The sequence below is a fragment of the Trichosurus vulpecula genome, chromosome 3, assembly GCF_011100635.1.
Source record: "Trichosurus vulpecula isolate mTriVul1 chromosome 3, mTriVul1.pri, whole genome shotgun sequence".
NCBI classification, from domain to species: domain Eukaryota; kingdom Metazoa; phylum Chordata; class Mammalia; order Diprotodontia; family Phalangeridae; genus Trichosurus; species Trichosurus vulpecula.
Genome location: NC_050575.1, coordinates 274,152,453 through 274,170,532, shown reverse-complemented (window position 1 = coordinate 274,170,532; position 18,080 = coordinate 274,152,453). Strand labels below are relative to the sequence as shown.

The 18,080-nt window shown below is 41.2% G+C and overlaps 1 protein-coding gene across 4 annotated transcripts in view; it reads left to right on the top strand.

The window, feature by feature from the left end:
* The first annotated feature begins 2,257 nt into the window (after positions 1-2,257).
* Positions 2,258-18,080, top strand: part of KIF16B (kinesin family member 16B) — a 385,946-nt gene continuing 370,123 nt past the window's right edge. For all 4 annotated transcript variants that reach the window (XM_036749261.1, XM_036749260.1, XM_036749262.1 and 1 more), the window contains exon 1: positions 2,258-2,596. In XM_036749261.1, the coding sequence (XP_036605156.1) occupies positions 2,550-2,596 (47 nt within the window). In that variant the 5' untranslated portion in view covers positions 2,258-2,549. The remainder of the gene's footprint in view (positions 2,597-18,080) is intronic.

The window sequence follows — 18,080 nt, the reverse complement described above, 5'->3', positions numbered from 1 at the left end:
ATTAAGCACCTACTATGTGAGAGGTGCTGTGCTAAGCACCAGGCACACAAATAACAATTTAAAAAATAGTCCCTGTGAGACCTCAAGGAGCTTACAATTTAATGGAAGAAGACAACCCACAATAAGAAGCTGATTCAGGGATGGAATGGAGTAGGTTCTAGGTCTGTTCTAGACCCACATGGAAGGATTACTCTTGGAGGGCCAAGGAAGTATGGGCTGATTGTGAGGAAGCCAGTTAGACCAGATCGAGAAGGAAATCTGAATGACACAGAACATTTCTGTAAGATAAAAGGAGAAAATAGTGAAACAAGAAGGGCTATCCTATTTGAGAGTTTTTTTTTTTTTTTTTTTTTTTTTTTTTTTTTTTGCCTAGGGAGGGCATTGGGAAGAACTCTGGATTATTAGTTACAGAATCTACAATTTGGCAGTTTGGCATAGGAGACTGGGTGAGTTGGAGTCAGGAAGACCTTTGTCCAAATCCAACCTTGCTAATGGTATCCTTAGCACCTACCTCACAGCTATGAGGCTTAAATGAGATAACATATGTAAAGCATTTTTCAAACTGGAAAGCCCTACATAAGTATCAGCTGTTAATATCTTGGTCAAATCACATCTCTCTGGGCTTCAGTTTCTTCATTTGTAAAAGGAGGGGATTGGATTAGAGGCCCTCTAGTCATGGAGCTGGGACCTAGAATTCTGTATATGGATCAGTTAGGTCTTTGTTGACAAAGGAAAGAAGTGGGGAAACATTAATCAGTGAAATGCAGGTGAAAATCCACTTTTTGCTTATTCTTTGTTTCCTTAAAAACTGGCTGATTTTTTTTTTTTTACATTACCTGGGTAACATAATTTCCCTCACTTTGCTAGTAAACAGAATCCAGAGGCAACTTAAAAGTTAATTGTCCATGAATACCATTCCTTCCCCCTGACAGAATTGCATCTAGGCCTGAGGGAATATGTGATATCTCAAGGGTTTTTGTTCTGTGAAGTAGAAAGACCCCAAATGGGGTCACGATGAGTCAGACATGACTGAAAGCGACTGAACAACGACCATCCACATGGGTCCCTTCCCACTCTAAAATCTAGGATTCCACATGAGGTCCCCGTAGATTCCTTAACAGCATCAGGGAGTGACTACTTCTCATTGGGCTCCCCTCTGACAACACAGGTCAACTAAGACATTCTTCAGCAGCCTCTCCACCTGATTCTGACCCTCCCAGTGGAGTAGGGTATCTGTCCAGTCTTTTCCCAAGAGTGGGGGAGGTGGTGGGAAGAATTTCCTTCTGTTAGCAAGTACCCTTTCCAGATTACCCTTTGGCGATTCCTTTGCGACCTGCTGTGTGCATTTAAGGTTAGTATGTCCACAGGCAGCAGTGGTGCAGTAGAGGGAATGCAGGACTTGGAATCAGGAAGATCTAGGTTCAAATCCTGCCTAAGAGACTTACTAGCTGTGTGACCCTTGGTTAAGTCACTTAACTGACCTGCCAGTTTCTTCATCTGTAAAATGGGGATAAAAAAGCACCTATTTCCCAGGGTTGCTGTGAGGATAAAATGAGATAACATTTGTAACCGTACTTTTGCAAATCTTAAAACGCTAGAAAAATAGGGAGTTATTAGTCATAAATGCAGCTTGGTCTAATGGAAAAGGCTGACTTTATAAAAAGGCTTGGGTTCAAATCTAGGCTAGCGTATATAAAACATCGCATAGCGGGCTGGATCCTGAGTCAGGAGGGCAGTGCAAGCCCCATCTTTGATCCATCTGTGCCCCTGGGGAAGCCGCTTCTCAACAGTGCGAGCCAACGTCTGGCAAAGTGCCTGGCACACTGTAGTTGCCTGATAAATGTTTACTGATTGAAATTGCAGAATTGTTACCCTGGGAGAGGTGCTTTCCTTCCCGGGAGTTCCCGGCACTGCTGCAATCACACCAAAAAAAGCAAAAAAAAAGAAAGAATATAGCGCAGAGCAGGTAGCCAGCTTGGCAGCTCCGCCGGGAAGCAGCGGCCCTCGTCCACGCCCCGCACACGCCTCCTCCAAGCCCGCGCTCTGCTTCCTCCCGCCGCCGCCGCTGGCTCTCGGCTGTCATGGAAACCCGGAGAAGTGGAATCCTCCCCCTCGGCCTGGCTGCCCGACTGCCTTGTCTCGCCCGCTCCTCGCAGGAGCCGCATACTGGGCATGCTCAGTATCCACGGTGGCTCGGGGGCTGCAAAGAGGAGGAGGAGGAGGCGGCTTTGATAGCGCTCCGGCCGGCCCCGCCCTCGCGGGTGGGGGGGAGACCTGGAGAGAGGGTGGGGGTGGGAACTCTGGGAGCGGAGGAAAACCCGGAGGAGGTGGACGAAGAGGAGGAGGAGAGGGAAGTGGGCGGGGGCAGCTGCGAGTGGAGAAAGTAGTTTCCAGGGAGTTGCGGGTCCAGCAGCTGGCGAAGCGGGGCCGGGTGGGGGTGGGGAGGAGGCTGTGACGGTGACCTCAGGGCGTGTAGGGGGCAGCGGGGGAAGCAGCAGGGAGCCCAGGGGTCAGGGGCCGAGCCAGTGCTGGCCGGGCAGGGATGAGCCATGGCATCAGTCAAAGTGGCCGTGAGAGTCAGGCCCATGAACCGAAGGTGAGTGAGCCTGTCCCTCGTCCGTCCCCTCGCCCCCCACCCCTTCCCCTTCTCAGTCTCATCCTTCCCCGCCCTCGTCCCCGCCCCTTCCCCCCCCATCCCCCCTGTTGGAAATCCCAAGTAGGAGGGGAGCCCCTGCCATCCCCGCCACGCTCCTCGCCAGGCCGCCTGCTGAGTCCCCAGGCTGTTTGTCCGTCTGCTTGAGTGTGGAGGGTCACGTCGTCCAGAGGCATGCTGGCTCGAGTCTCCCGTTCGCCTCGCGAAGCAGAGCCAGCCCCTGGAAAGTCTTGGGCCAGGAAATCTCCGGCCGCTTTCAAACTGTCAAAGTGTAAATGCCCCTGGAGGAGAAGTTCTCGCCTTCCTCCGAATCCCTAGCCAGACCTGGCAGTCGCCGCCCGAGTCCGCAGCATCCTGGACGGTTTCGGGGTCTGCACCCCCCAGTTTTAGCAGCGCCCTTCTTCAACTTACCTTTCTACATACTCTGATATTTCACTTACTCTATTTGTATTTACTTCCTTGTCTCTGTTGTGTGCCTCCCTCCCAACCCCCACCCACAGCTGCAAGTTAAGTTCCTTGAGGGCAGGGAGTGTTCCATTTTTTTATTGGTATTCCCTGCGCCTAGCACACTGTAGAGGCTTCATAATCTTTGTTGAGCGAAAGGAATTGTGGGTACAGTGAAAATACTGGGAGAGCCCTCTGTATTTGAATTTATTTGAACTTTTTAAGTTTTAAAAGAAGCAACTATTTCTTCTCCAGGATTAAAAAAAAAGATATCCCTGATATATATATATATATACATACATATGTATATGTATATGTAAAGATATCCCTAAGAGTGATGGCAAAGTACGCCAGTGAACATACCTGTTTCTAAAAGCATCCACAGAATAGGGAGCAGCTTTACTTAGATTTTGATCTGAAAGGGTCCTTGGAGTTGATTATATTCTCATTTTACATATGCTGAAACTGAGCCCCTGATAGGTTTAAGCGATTTGTTATAAGGTTCCAAAGAGAGCGAGTGGGGTTTGAACCAGCTTCTTCGAACACCCACGTCCAGCATTCTTTCCACTAACAGAGAGCCGGCTCAGGCCGCATATGTCTTAATGACAGATATTTTCGATCCTTTGGAATGTAAAGTTTCTAATTAGTAGCAATGAGGGTTTGAGAGAAAGTTAAAGTGTGACTTTCCATCATTTAAAAGGGAAGGTAAATAAATAGGCCAGTGGATTGGAAGTAGGTCCTTGAGAAAAGCTGCTGAAGAGGGATCTATCAGTACTATTGAGTGCCCATGTGTTTAAAACATACTGAAATTAATGGAGTAGAGTTATAAATGTGTGAGGGCTTTATATTGTAACATTTTAATCTTAGTCCTTTCCACATTTTGACTTCTTTTTCACTCGTTGAAAGAAAATTAGTCCTTTTTCAGCTAACTTTCAAAATTTGTTCAGGTGAGGAAGTTGCTTAGAAAAGTTGACCACTTCTAAAAGTGTTTTCTGAGTTGATAACAAAGTAGAAAAGCCATGTATTTCTGTTGATCCACAAATAGATTAAATGGACATTTGACCTACTTATGTCCTCTCCACCCACTAAGTTCTATTGCCTTATGTAAATCCGAGTCTCATGGTTATGGTGTTGTTCAGGCGTGTCCAACTCTTCATGACCCCATTTTCGGGCTTTCTTGGCAAAGATCACTGGAGTGGTTTACCATTTCCTTCTCCAGCTCATTTTACAAATGATGAAATGAAGGTAAACAGGTTTAAAGTGACTTGCTCAGGGTCACACCACTAGTAAGTGTTTGAGGTGGGATTTGAACTCAGGTCTTCCTGACTCTAGGCTGTCCTCTCTAGTTCACTAGCCAGCTAGCTAAAAGATACTAATAGGAAGATTGCCAATTTCTTGTTTGAAAGGTAGAGAACTGATCTGACCTCTTATTTTTTCTTGTTGTTACTGGTAAAATTGGGAAAGTCATCGTAATTGTCAGTATTTTGAAACCAGTGGTTTTTAAAGGAAAAAAAGAAGTATCATTGACAGCTAGGTAGCAAGGTGGATATAGTACTGGACCTGGAATCAGGAAGACTTGAGTTCAAATTCTGCCTCAGGCACTTACTGGCTGTATTACTAACCCAGAAAAATCACTTAACTGCTCTCTGCCTCAGTTTCCTCATCTGTAAAATGAAGATAAGAGTAGAGTACCTACCTTTCAGGGTTGTTAAGAAGATCAAATGAGATAATATTTATTAGAGCTTTTTGCAAGCCTTAAAGCATTATATAAATCTTAGTTTTTAATTTCGTTTACAAAGTTTTTCTAAAGCTTTTTGAGTTTAAAAGCTATGTGTGACTTTTTAAAAGAAAACACCTTAAAATAGCATCCATGCATATTTTCATTTATATTATTTATACCATGATATTGATATGCTAGATATTATTATTTGAGGGTAAGAAATCCGAAAGTAATTTAGATAATTAAAATGTGTGGAATTACCTTTTTATAGGTTTTCTGCTTCATAGGAAAAATTAGGCACATTCTGAGATTAAAGGCTTTAAGAGATTGGGTATTAAGGATACAGTGTGCTAATAATACCGTAATTGCTATTGGTATAGGACTTGGCAGGCACTAATAACTACTCCCATTTCTATGCCATTTCTTTTTAGCTCAGCTCCTTGAAGGTAGGGGCTGTTTTATTTTTGTCTTTGTACCCTTGTACCCAGCCCAGGGCTTTGTACTTAGTAGCTACTTAAATGGTTGTTTTAATGAGTGAATGAAGGAAATAGAGATTTCAGGTGACGCATGAGAAATTAGTGGCACTTTTGTTAATGCTTTTGATCTCTCTTCTTGAACTTTTAGATTTAAGCAGGCTCCACTTTCCCCTTTCCCTTCTCTCCATTTAATTCCATTTGCTTGTCCAGATATGGTCCACTTGGGCAAAGGAATCCTGCAAGTGCCAAGAATCAGTGTTATATTATGGTGGAAAAAGCATTGGATAGGAAGTCAGGTATCCTTGGTTCCGGTCTTAGTTCAGCCACTAAATAGCACTGTGACTTTGGGGAAAGTCTCTTCCGCTTTGGGCTTAGTTAAAATTGTACTTGGTGATGTCTGCAGTTCTGGCCAGCTCTAATATTCTGTAATTCTGAAACTTGAGTTGGGCAAAAGGTCAAAAAAGATAGATTCCTAAAAACTATAGACTGATGATTTTGATGTTGTTCTCTGGGAAAATGATATGCTACATCATTAAAAGAAAGGTTGGAGCACTTAGGGAGTAATTAGTAGAAACTGTCATTGGTTTGCTAAGAAATTTTGCCAAATTTGTTGTTTCCTTTTTTTCCTACAGATACCAGACCAAGGACTATCATAGATAATAGGGTCCCTCTATTTTGTCAAGATATTTGGCAAGATCTTTCGTGATATCCTAGCATCTAGAGCTGATAGAGGTCTTGAGGCCATCTGGTCCAACCCAAAGGGCAAGATGAGGAAATCTAGGTTGGACGTTATTGTACTTAGGTGGATTTGTAGCTGTTTGGTGGCACTCAAAAAGTGTTGGTTAAATGGATCGATGCCAATCTGGATAGAAATTTTTTAACACTGTAAATTCCCTAACTGCTGTCAAGGAGTTTTTGTCCTGTATGTACACTGTTGTGAGTGACTTGGATGAAGCCATAGAAGGCAGGTTCTCAAGTTTGTAGATAACACACAGATGAGTAAAGTAGCTAATACCAGGGATCACAGACTTGAGGTTTAAAAGGATCACAGACAAGATGTTCAGAAAGTGATAACATGAAAATTAATAAGGGTTTTCAGTTAAAGAAGTACAATGGAAGCACGCAGGAGACTGGCTTCTGCATTCATTTATAGGAAAAATAGGATCACAGGATCAGAGATTTAGAAATGTAAGGGACCTTGGAGATCATCCAGCCTCACTCACTTCTTAAGATAAAGCCCAGAAAAATCAAGCGATTTGTCCGAGGTATTTGAGTCAGTTTTGAACCCAGATCCTCAAACTCTAAATATACTACTCTTCACTCTACTAGGCTTTAGTGAATTTTAAATTCAATATGAATCAGCAGTGAGATGTAGCTGCCCCCCAAAAAACTTAATGTGATATTAGGTAGCCTTGGTGAAACCATGGTCAGGAATAGGGAAATAATTATTCTACTGTACTTTGCTCGAGTCATATTAGCATAAAATATCAGGTTCAGTTTGAGGAGCTACATGTTGAATGTAAATTGACAATCTTGAGCACGTTCAGAGGGCATGACTAGGATTTTGAGGGGACTCTTGATTAAAGAACAGTTCAAAGAACTGGGGATATGAAATCTGGAGAAAAGACTAGAGCATTAGACTGAATCTAATAAGAGGGAATGCAACGGGAAAAATGTAAAGCTTTGTATTTGATTTCAAATAATCAGCTCAAATTCAATATGGAGAAAGGATAATTTGTCTGAAAAAGATATGTAAATTTTAGGAGACAGGAAAGCTTGGTGTGAGCTAGTGGTGTGGTATAACCCACACTAAAGCTAATGTGATCTTGGCTTTCCTTAAGAGAGGTATTGCTTTAAGAACAAAGGAGGTAAAAAATCCTCCTGCACTCTGCCCTTGGCAGACTTTGGCCACAATATTGTGCCCAGTTCTGGACTTCATAATTTTTGAAAGTTGTTGCTAAGCTGGAGAGCTTCCAGAACAGGGCAACCAGGATGTTGTCATGTGCAGATCAGTTGAAAGAATGGGTAATACTGATCTTAGACAAGAGAAGACTCAGTGGGACACAAAAATAGGTGTTCTGTAACTATTTGAAGGCTGTTATATGGAAGAAGGATTAAATTTACAGCAAAGGGCAAAACCGGGAACAATGGGTTAGTTCTTACTATGAGTCAAATTTAGGCTTGTTATCGTGAAATACTTAACAGTTAAAGATGTTTCAAAATGGACTGGGTTGTCATGAGAGATGTTGAGTTTGTGCTCTATGGAGGTCTTCAAGCACATTCAGGATAACTACTTGTCATATGTTGTAGTGGGGATTCCTTTCAGGTATGGGGGTAGACTGAATGACCACTAAAGTCCCTTCCAACTCTCAAAATGTTATGATTAAGTGAATATAGGGGGCATGGTTCCCGTCTTCAGATATTTGAAGGATTGTTAGAAGGGTGGAAGAGGTTTAATTTATGTAGCTCTAGAGGTCAGAACTGGGGTCAGTGGAGGAAAGTTGTAAGTGTCTACTGTCTACCATACAAATACAAAAAAAGAAAGCCAGCCCTTCTCCTCAGGGAGTTTATAATCTGATGGGGGGAACCAACATGTAAAAGGAAGTTAAAAGTGGGCATGGCTGGGTGGGAGGGATGAGAAGATACCCCACCCAGGACCATGATGTTAGGGAAGTTAGGGAAGTCTCAGGAGTGTTGCCACATGAGGAATAAAGTGATGTTCTGAGCTGAGCTTCCTTCTTAAAGGGAGGTTTTGGAGTTCGTGGCTCCAGGCTTCAATCAGAGGGATTAAGGGTGGCTGTACCAAGCCTGACAGGATCTTGGAGATATTGAGGTTTTCCCAATAATGAACTTCCTGGGGCGTGGTGGAGAAGACACAAAGGGAGGTTAGATCTTTTTGGTTTCAGTATAAGGTGGGGCAGAAAGTTAGACTGGGGGGACCTCTAAGATTCCTTTTACCTTGAGGACTCTATGTTGCTGCTGTAGATTAAGTAAAAGGAAGGGAGCGATTTATTGTTTAAGCTTCTCTTGCTGCTTCCCTGGTCACCCTAAAATCAGGATCGTATAGATGGGTTTAGGTCCTCTTTTATTTCCCACACTTATTCCTCCCACCCTCTACCAAAGTGCCTGGTTTGTTTCCACTAAGGCCTCTGAGTGCAAGTGCATCTGTGTGGTATGTGATGATAAAATTGGTTTTGCATTTGAACTCTAGCCAAAAAGGTAAGATGATGTCTGTTTTATGAAACTTATTTTTAAATAACAACAAAAATAATTCCTTGATCCATTGTCTCCATTGAGTACGTGAGAAATAACAAAACGGTACTTAAGCTAGGTGCCAGATGAATGATACTGATGTGATTAGTGTTATAAGATTTCGGAGGAGGAGGGTGCTCAGGGGCTTTAGAGGTCACGGACTTGAGGCAGGCCTTGAGGGGAAAGGTAGGTCTTGACATAAGCTGAATATGGTGTAGTGGAAAGAGCTATATATTTAAAACAAAAGGGCCTGCGTTTGAGTCTGGACTGCCAATTAAATGTTGCTTGACCTTAGGCAAGTAATTTTTTTTTACCTCTCTGGCCTGAGTTTCCTCATATTTAAAATGAGGGATTGTACTAGATGGCTTCCAAGAATCTTTCCAAGTCTAAATCTGTGCTGCTATAATCTCATGATTTTAAACATTTTAAGCAGGGAGTTGGTGGGCTGTCAAAATATAAATGGGCTTGTGAGTGTAAAAGGAGACTGATTGAAAATTCTGGTTTGGGTGTCACAAACATGAGGTGACAGTTGAAGCTGAAATGCTAGAATCTCTTGGGGGATTTATAGAGAGAGGACAGAGAACTAGGAATAGAATCTTGGGATAGAAGAAAAAAGAGGAATTTTAGCAGAGGAGACAGAGAAGAAACCATCAGGTAACAGGTGAATGAGGGCAGTGCCAGGAGTCTTCTTAGTCTGGCATTCCGAGTTGTCTACAGTCTCTCTTTCTAGTAGTCCTGCCAAACTAGACTACTTTGTCATTCCCCTTATTCCTCTTGGTGTTTGTTGATTCTCTCCGTCATTATCTACAATGTCTCTTGTACCTGCAAAACTTCCTTCCACATCTCTTCCGTTTAAAACTCTTTTCCTCTTTTAAGATCTGTCTCAGATCCTTCCTCCTATAAAGTCTTACTGGATTTTCCCAGCCATAAGTGACCTCTCCTTTTTTGAATCTCACACCATTCCGTTCAGACCCATATTCTAACTTTTGTTATAGGTTTCCCAGTTCCCCCTCCCTGCCACTTACACGTGACACCCCCCTTGCAAAGAAAAAAAAGAACAAAACTAGGTGATAAACATTATAAATTCGTTTAGTGTAAGAATTGTCTTGTTTTGTCTTTGAATTTCTGGTGCTTACTATAGTGCACTAAGTACAGGTTGAATATTTGTTGAATTGAATTTAATGGATTAGATGTTATACAAGGTCCCTTCCAGCTCTGTTCTGTGCCCTCCAGTTCTGTGCTCCTATTAATGAAGGAAGGAGGGGTCAATCGTGTCACGTACTGCAGAAACAGTGAGGACTAGCAGATTCATGATTGAGGTCATGGGTAACCTTGGATACAGTTTCAGAATGGTGAGGACATTATTCATATTATAAGGGGTTAAGACTTGGTGGGCGGGGGCGGAAATGTGAGAGAGTTTGAAGAAAAGAAGGCAATGAGTGCAGATGACTCTAGAGAAGTTTGGAAGAATATACCCAGTATTCACATAATAAATTAGCTTGTTCGTGTGATGGCATTCTTTCCAGTGTTAGTGCTTTAACTTTTGGTTCTAATCATGGGGGCCAAGAAGTCTATTTAACTCAAATAGTGGGGTAGATAGTTGGTGCATTGAATAGCTCACCAGCCCTGGAGTCAGGAGGACCTGATTGTAGCTGTGTGACCTTGGGCAAGTCACTTAACTCCAACTGTGCCACCTCTCCCCTCCAAAAAAAAAAAAAAAACCAAAAACTTAATTAGCCATGCCCAGAATTCTGGAGACACTATAATGCTGGTAGTAGATAAATACTACTTTAGCTAGTAAGCCTGGCCAGGAAATAGAGAAAGAAAGGGAGATAGAATAAAGGAAATAGGAGAATATGAGGTGAGGAAGGTAAGAGAAGAGAAGTAGGGGAGAAGAGGGGCACATGGTGAAGAGCTGGAGACTGCCACCAGTCACTTATGTACCATTCAGAAGTGTAGAGGTCTCTGCTGACCTTATCTTTGGGGATAAGACTCTGGGCATCCCGTATAGTTTAGATGGAATTGTTAAGTCATGATGACAATGAGAATAAGATAGTGCCTTTTAGTATATTTAGGAAATATTTTAATGTTTGTAGTGTTCCTGTATATTTGGGGGAGTTAGCAATTTTAAGAAAGATTGTTTAATTATGTACAATATTGTCTAATCCCTTCTTGGCATTAAACTTGTACTATTTGCTTTTAAACATGAAATCTAGTACATAAAAGGCAAATTAGTATCATTATTTAGAACATTTGAGTCTTGTGTTAGCTTAGTAAGCCCTGTGGACTGAATGAAGTGGCTTGGCTTTTTAAAAAACATCTTTATTTTATGATTGTTTTTCCATATAATTTCATTAGAATTTGCTATTTCTACGTAACTCACAACTAATTTGCATCCAGGTGAAGAGAGTGTCATGAACATTAATATTTTGCGTGTGTGTCTGTGTGTGTGTGAGAGAGAGAGGGAGGGAGGGAAGGTGGAAGAGGAGTGAATAGCTAATAGTCATAGTGTGGCTGGAAAAGCCCCACTACATAATAGGTAGAGTTAAGAGTCAGAATATCCGGATTTGAATCCCTGTTTTGACATTGATGTGCTTTGCTACTATGAAGGAGCTATCTGACTTCTCTGAGACTTGCTTTTTTCATCTGTATAATTGGGAATATAATGCAACAACTCCATGAGGGACCACAGCAACTGGTTAAGAACTATACAGGGTGTTCCTAAAGTCTGAACACATAGGCAAAAATGCATATTTTCAAGAAATGAAATGCATGAAATTTTCAACATTTTATTTAATTGGAATATTAACAAATAGCATCTTCAATGATTTCCATCACTTGTGATGCAAAGGTTGATGCGCTTTGCAAGATTCACGTGAACTTGATGCAACAACTCCACATTGCCGTCAATTTTAGCACGTTCACTCTTTATGTGTTCAGTCAAGTGTGTTGCAGCTGTGATTTTCATTGAGTACACCTTCTCCTTTAGCGTACCCCAAAAAAGAAATCAAGGGGGCTAAGGCCTGTTAAAATTTCATTAATTTCATTTCTTGAAAATATGCATTCTTGTCTACGTGTCCAGACTTTAGGGACACTGTACAAGAGTAAGCTAGGTGCCAGATGTAGCACAGACAATGATGCCTTATAGACCCTATGGAGTTAGAAGGAGATAACTACCTCAGCAGGGTTGTTGTGAAGAAAGTTCTGTAAAAACACTCTAGAAATGTGAATTGTTACTAGTTAATGTCTCCAACAAACATTAAGTGCTGAACCTTCACAAGACCCTAACCTCAAGGGGTTTTCAGCCAAATGGGGGAAGTATGCAAGATGGTAAAATATGGTGAGTGTACAAGAAAAGTCCACAGAAAGGCCTGTGGTAAAATTTGGAGATCACTTGCAGGTGGAGGCATAGAGAAAGGCTTGAAGGAGAAGGTGGCACCTTGAAGAAGATTTAAACAAGTCAACATGCAGAAATGGTGGGAATGCATGTAGTAGGAGAGAATAGAACTGTGTTACAAAACAACAGTTAGTTAATTGGCTGAAATATACAGTACTTGGAAGGGTAATGGAATGAAATAAGTCTGGAACAGAAGCTAGGAGCCAGGAATGCCAAGCTAAGCATTTTTTGTGTATATTCTGTTGGAAATGGTGAGGCACTGAAGATTTTTGAGCAAGGGAGTCTAACTTTTTTAATGTTAAAGGGATGATTTTGTCAGCATGAGGCATATTGTTAGAAACTGAAGGAACTAGAGTTAAGGAGACCCCGTGAGAGGATATTAGCAGAGTTCAGTTCGTAGGTAGTGAAGACCTGAACCTCTAGTTGTGAGTATAAAGAAGATAGATGCAGAATAAGTTTTCCCCGACCATGTGAATATGGATTTAGAGCTGGAAGAAACTTTGGAGACCATCTAGTTTAACCCCGCTTATCTTAATGATTAGGAAACAGAGGCCAGAGAGGCAGTTTTAGTTGCCCGAGGTCATACAAAGTAGTAAATGACAGAGACAGGATTTGAATCTAGATTCTCTCACTTTAAACTTCATCACATATCTATTTATAGACCCATTATCTACATATATTTGGAAGGAACAAGTAGGATTTTATACAAAGATTGCTTCCACTCTAATGTTGCATGGCAGTTTGTGTTCATGACCCGTATATAGCCAATCATTGGGAATTGATTGTTTCTTCTTGGAAATTAAGTATTTGTAATATCTTTTGATATTGAAATTAGATATTCATCTTGATTCTCTGCCCTTTAGAATGCAGGATTTAAGGGGTGAGGGGAAGAGCAATGATGGCAACACAAAACTGAGGGAAGCACAGCTTACATTCTTTTATTCTCCTTTGAAAAATAATATTCTATTAAAATGTTTTTACATTGCCACCTTTCTCACTGTATTCTTCCCCCTACCCACATAACTTCTTTGTGTTGTAACTAGTACCAAATAGTTTTAATGACTGCTGCTTTATAGGATAGTTTGAAGTGTAGAAGTCTTGCTTCATTCCTACTTTTTTTTTTCATGTTTCCCTTGATGTTCTAGATCTTTTGTTTATCCAAATGAACTTATTATTTTATCAAATTCTGTAAAGCGGCTTTTTGATAGTTGGATTGGTTAGCATTAGAATTATGTTAACTCTGGTACTTCTGTCATTTTTATTATGTTGGCACTGCCCAACTGTTATTAAAGTTGTTCTTTATTTCTTTGAGGAACACTTTATAATCAAATATATACAAATATTTTTATGTGTTTTAGTGATTGATCTGCAAATATTCATTTTGTAGTTATTTTGAATGAGATTTCCCTTTCTTTTATTGCCTCTTTGATGTTATTACATAGAAATACTGTTGATTTTTGTCTATTTATTTTATATTTTGCAACTTTGCTGAAGGTATTAATTGTCTCACTTAGTATCTTTGCTGACTCCCAAGGATTTTCTAAATAAACCAACATATCATCAGCAAATAGGGATAGTTCTGCCTATCTCTATGACTTTCATTTCTTTCCCTTATTGCTATTGTTAGCATTTCTAAAACATCAAAAAACAATGAGAAGAGTAGGCATCTTGCTTTAATCTTGTATTTATTGGGAGTCTGCTCTTGCATATTTCCTTTTTCCATGTGATGCTTGCTTTTGGTTTTAGATACTTTTCATGGTAAAGGAAAAATGTTCCTATACTTTGTAGTTTCCTTTTGAAATTCTTATGGTAAATCCATAGAGTATGTTTACTTTCCTAAATCAGAGAATTGGATATTTTATTCCCCTTTGAACTTCATTATCACACCATCAATATGTGGATTTGACTCTAGATCTTCTTAGCTCCAAGGCCAGCTCTTTATCTGCTATACCCACATTACCTCTCATTTTGTCACACAGACAATTCAGTGTTAGAATAAAGAACATCATAATTCAGTGATAGAATAGAGAATCTTATATTCTGAAGCTTCCATAAGGTGGTTTCAGGCTAAGCATAGATAGAGCCCTAGATTCAGAGTAGGAAGACCTGTGTTTTAATTGTTCTGATACTTGCTAGGCCTGTACCCTTGGGTAAATGTTAGCTCAGCCCCTAAGATCATAGATTTAGAGTTTAAAGTGTCCTTAGAGCTATCTAATCCAATCCCTTCATTTTATAGATGAAGAAACTGAGGCCAAGAGAGGTTAAGTGACTTCTCAAGGTCACAAAGGTAGTAAATAAGAGACAGGATTTGAACATAGATCCTCAGTCTCCAGAGATGTGCTCTTTGGGTATGACTTTGATCTCCTAGGTCCCTTTGAATTCTAACTCCTCTGTTTCTAAATCCTAGCATGTTAGATTACCTGCCTGCAAAGTGTGATATTATAGTTTATCTGTTAGTACAATTCCCAGAAAAATGAAGGCGAGCAAATTTCAGAGAGCTGGATCTGAGAATGAAATTACCAAATGTGATTTCCGTGGTGCAGGTGGGAGTGTGGAGGAGTTGGCTGATAGCCCCTGTGATAAGGAGGATATAGTGCTATTGGTGGATTGAAATAGCCAGTATTCCAGTCTTGTTCCTATTTTCTTCATGGACCGTATTTCTGATTTTACAATAGCTGCCAGCTAGAAAAAGCTCATTTTATAGAAAAGATGCTCATAGTAACTTTCATCAGTTGGATCAGCTGGAGTCTTCAAAGTGACCGATGTTTGTAGTCTGAGAAAGAAGTGACAATGGAATGATGCAACATTATTGTTAACAAAGTGATAAAATAGTGTTTGTTTTCTTGAGAAAAGCTGAAGTTAATCTGTGGTAAAGTGCACCTCCCTGTCCCCAGTTGGGATTTTGGTTGGTTGTTGAAGTTTAGCACAGGAATTTTAAGTTCATACAGGGTTAGATACCAGACCTGGTATTGAGCTTACTTACAGGATAGGGCTGTAATTTTTTTTTTTTAAGATTCAGAGGTCATATGAAAACTTGTGACTTTAAGCAGCCTTGCCATTGAACAACACTAGTGCCAAGTATTGTGCAAGATTTCTTTCCTCAGGCACAGTGGTGTCACTCATCTCTTACCAGCTTACAACTGCTGCATTCTCATTTGCTTGAGAAGGATTTGTAAATAGAGAAGAGGTCTAGAGCTATCAAAGTAGCCTTGACTGCTTGTCCTGGGGAGTACTCTATGTAGTTTTGTCCTGTGGCTCACTTTACCCCTGAGAAGAGTAAAGCCAAAAAGATGATGGAGACCAGCTCACAAATGGAAAGAGCTTCATAAAACACTTTAAAGAAACCCAAACAAACAAGCCTGTTTTTATCCAATTTTTCTTCCGCCTTTGAAGGTGCTATTTGTACCTTGGGTGTATTGTGACCATGGTAGGCTGATCTTTGCACCTATTGAAGGGAAATAGAGAGGCATCTGCTAGGTGCTGTGATTTTTTTTTTTTCCTATTCTTCAGCATTTCAAAGGCTGTTCTCCAAGAAAATTCTGAAAGGGTCGACCATAAAGTATTTTATCTGTTTGGAATTTCTAGTTAAAAGGCGGATATCTCTGGGAAGGTTAAAGAATTACAATCATCCATTACACCTAGATGAGTTTGTTAGCTAGTTTCTCTCTCTTCTGCCTGAGACCTTGTCCTGAGGGAATTTCTTCTCTGTTTCTCTACCCCACTTTCCAGTCCCACCCTACCTAACTGGGGACTCTTTGTCTTGGTTTACTTTCTCAGGAAAGCCCCGTACATTTTTCACTTCACTTCCCTATGCTCCTGCTCTCTCCTCTGCCTTGCCCTCTGCCCAAGCTCCCTTTTTCTTCTCATCCCTAAGCCCCGGTTTCCTTCTCCCTTCAGTTCTGGACTCATGCACCATGGTCAAATCAGCGTCGTCATTGTTTTCCTTTGGGGGTTATCAGTCTACTCTGCTAAGGCCCCACGTACCGTGTCAGTAACTCTCTTGGTGGCTAGACCCCTTGAAAAGGCCGCGTGCACAGTAGGCACCTCTAGCTTCTGACCCAGTCATTCCACTGAAACAGTCTCTCCAAAGTGACCAGTGACCTTTCCTCAATCCTCGTTCTTCTCAGCTTCTCCATGACGTTGTTGATCAGCGTCTCCTCTTTGACACTCTCGTTTGGCTTTGGGGCGGCACTCTCTCCTCATTCTCCCGATTGCCCTTCAGTCTCCTTTGCTGGATCCTCAGGAAACTAGGTGGCAAAGTGGATGGAGGCAAGAGGACCTGAGTTCAGATTCAGCCTCAGATACTTTCTAGGCTATGACCGCCCCCCCCCCCCCCCCCCCCCCCCCCCCCCCCCCCCCCCCCCCCCCCCCCCCGCAACAAACAAAACCCACAAAATACCCCTCCCCCCAACAAAAAATCCTTCAAATTACTTCAATTTTCCTGTCATGATAAATGCTTGTATTTGCATTTCCTATCACAATAAATATTGATTGGATTGTTTTTATAATTTTCCTTTCCTACCGGTTTTAAAACATTAGGAGGCTGTGTGTGTGTGTGTGTGTGTGTGTGTGTGTGTGAGTGTGTGAGATTTCTTCTGTTATTTTGTCCCAGTCTTCAGAAATAGCTGTCACTAGTCCTTCGTAGATAAGATTGTATCCTAGTTGGCTTTGCTTTTATGTAATTATTGATTATCCATCTATTTTCTCTTTCTAGCCTTTTTAAAATTATTTTTATGCTTCTGATTGTTCTTATAATTTTTGGTCTGTTAGTGTCAAATCCTGGACAATATGCAAATATAAACGCAATATATATCTATATACATACATGCATACGTATACAGCAATCGTATATACATATATATGAAATATAAAAGAATGCATTTGTGCCCTGTTCTCATACCTTACGATACTGTTGAAAAGTCAAGATTTATAAGCAATTCGAAGATAAAATAGTATGCACCTAAATGATTAACTGCGTGGTACAGAAAAAGGGAAAGGACAAATTGTTGGCTGGAGTTGAGAAATTTCATGTAAGAAGTAAGGCATGAAGTATGTTTTGAAGGATAGGTAGGATTCTATACCCATGGTTACTTGGAGTCAGGAAGACCTGAGTTCAAATCTACATTCAGTCTTTTACTACCTGTGTGATCTTTGGGCAAGTCACTTAATCCCTCTGTGCCTTAATTCCTTAGCGATTTAATCTCATTGGATTTAGTTTTCTCGTTCCTAATAGGAAGGGGTTGGACTAGAAGGTTTCTAAGGTCCTTTCCAGGATTCCCCCTCTACTCTCTGTTCCCTACCTTGACTGCCCCCCCCCCCCAAGACCCCATATGTGAAACTAAGGTACCACAGAATGAGAGGGTGTGGATGGGCTGTGATTTGCATCATGGGAGAGAGTGTCTTCATCAACAGTTAACAGACCCATGAAAGTATTGAAATGTTTTTCAGTCTATACCTGACAAATTAGAGACTACTTGTGGTCACTGACCAAGAGCTGGCTTTAGAATCACAAAGTCCCAGAGGAAATAAAACCACAAAGCTAGTTGGGTCTTTAATAAATTTATGCTGTCAAATCTCAACTGGGCTCTATTTTGCCATTCCTTCCTAAATGACTCCCTGTCCCACTCACCACAGCAACTATTTCAGACTTTTTCTTCTCTTGTCAAAGCTTCCAATGATATTGGAGGCCTCTCTTTCTTACCCTCTCTGCCTCATATTTCACTAAAAAAACCAAAGCCATTTATCAAGAGCTCTCTTCCTCCTCCCTCATTTCCCATCCCTCTGGACTGGCCTTGGCAAGTAGAAGGGCCGCCTCATCATCCAGTCTTTGGTGACTACATGTATCTTAATAACATCCCTTCCTATCTTTTCCAGCAGATTGTCCCTCCTCTGCATTATCATTCCCCCTCTTTCCTTATTTATCATCTCATTATCAGTGTTCAAGGGCTCCAAGTCTCCTCTACCTTCTAAAAAGCAAAATGATAACCCACACTTAATTCTGCTATGCTCTCTAGCTGTTCTCTTGTGTTTCTGACTCTACAGACTTTGTCATGGTGACTCAGTGTTCTTCACACCCTGGAACCCTTCTCACCTTTGGATTATCCTACCATGTTAGCTGCCTTCTCCAGTTGTTGTGCT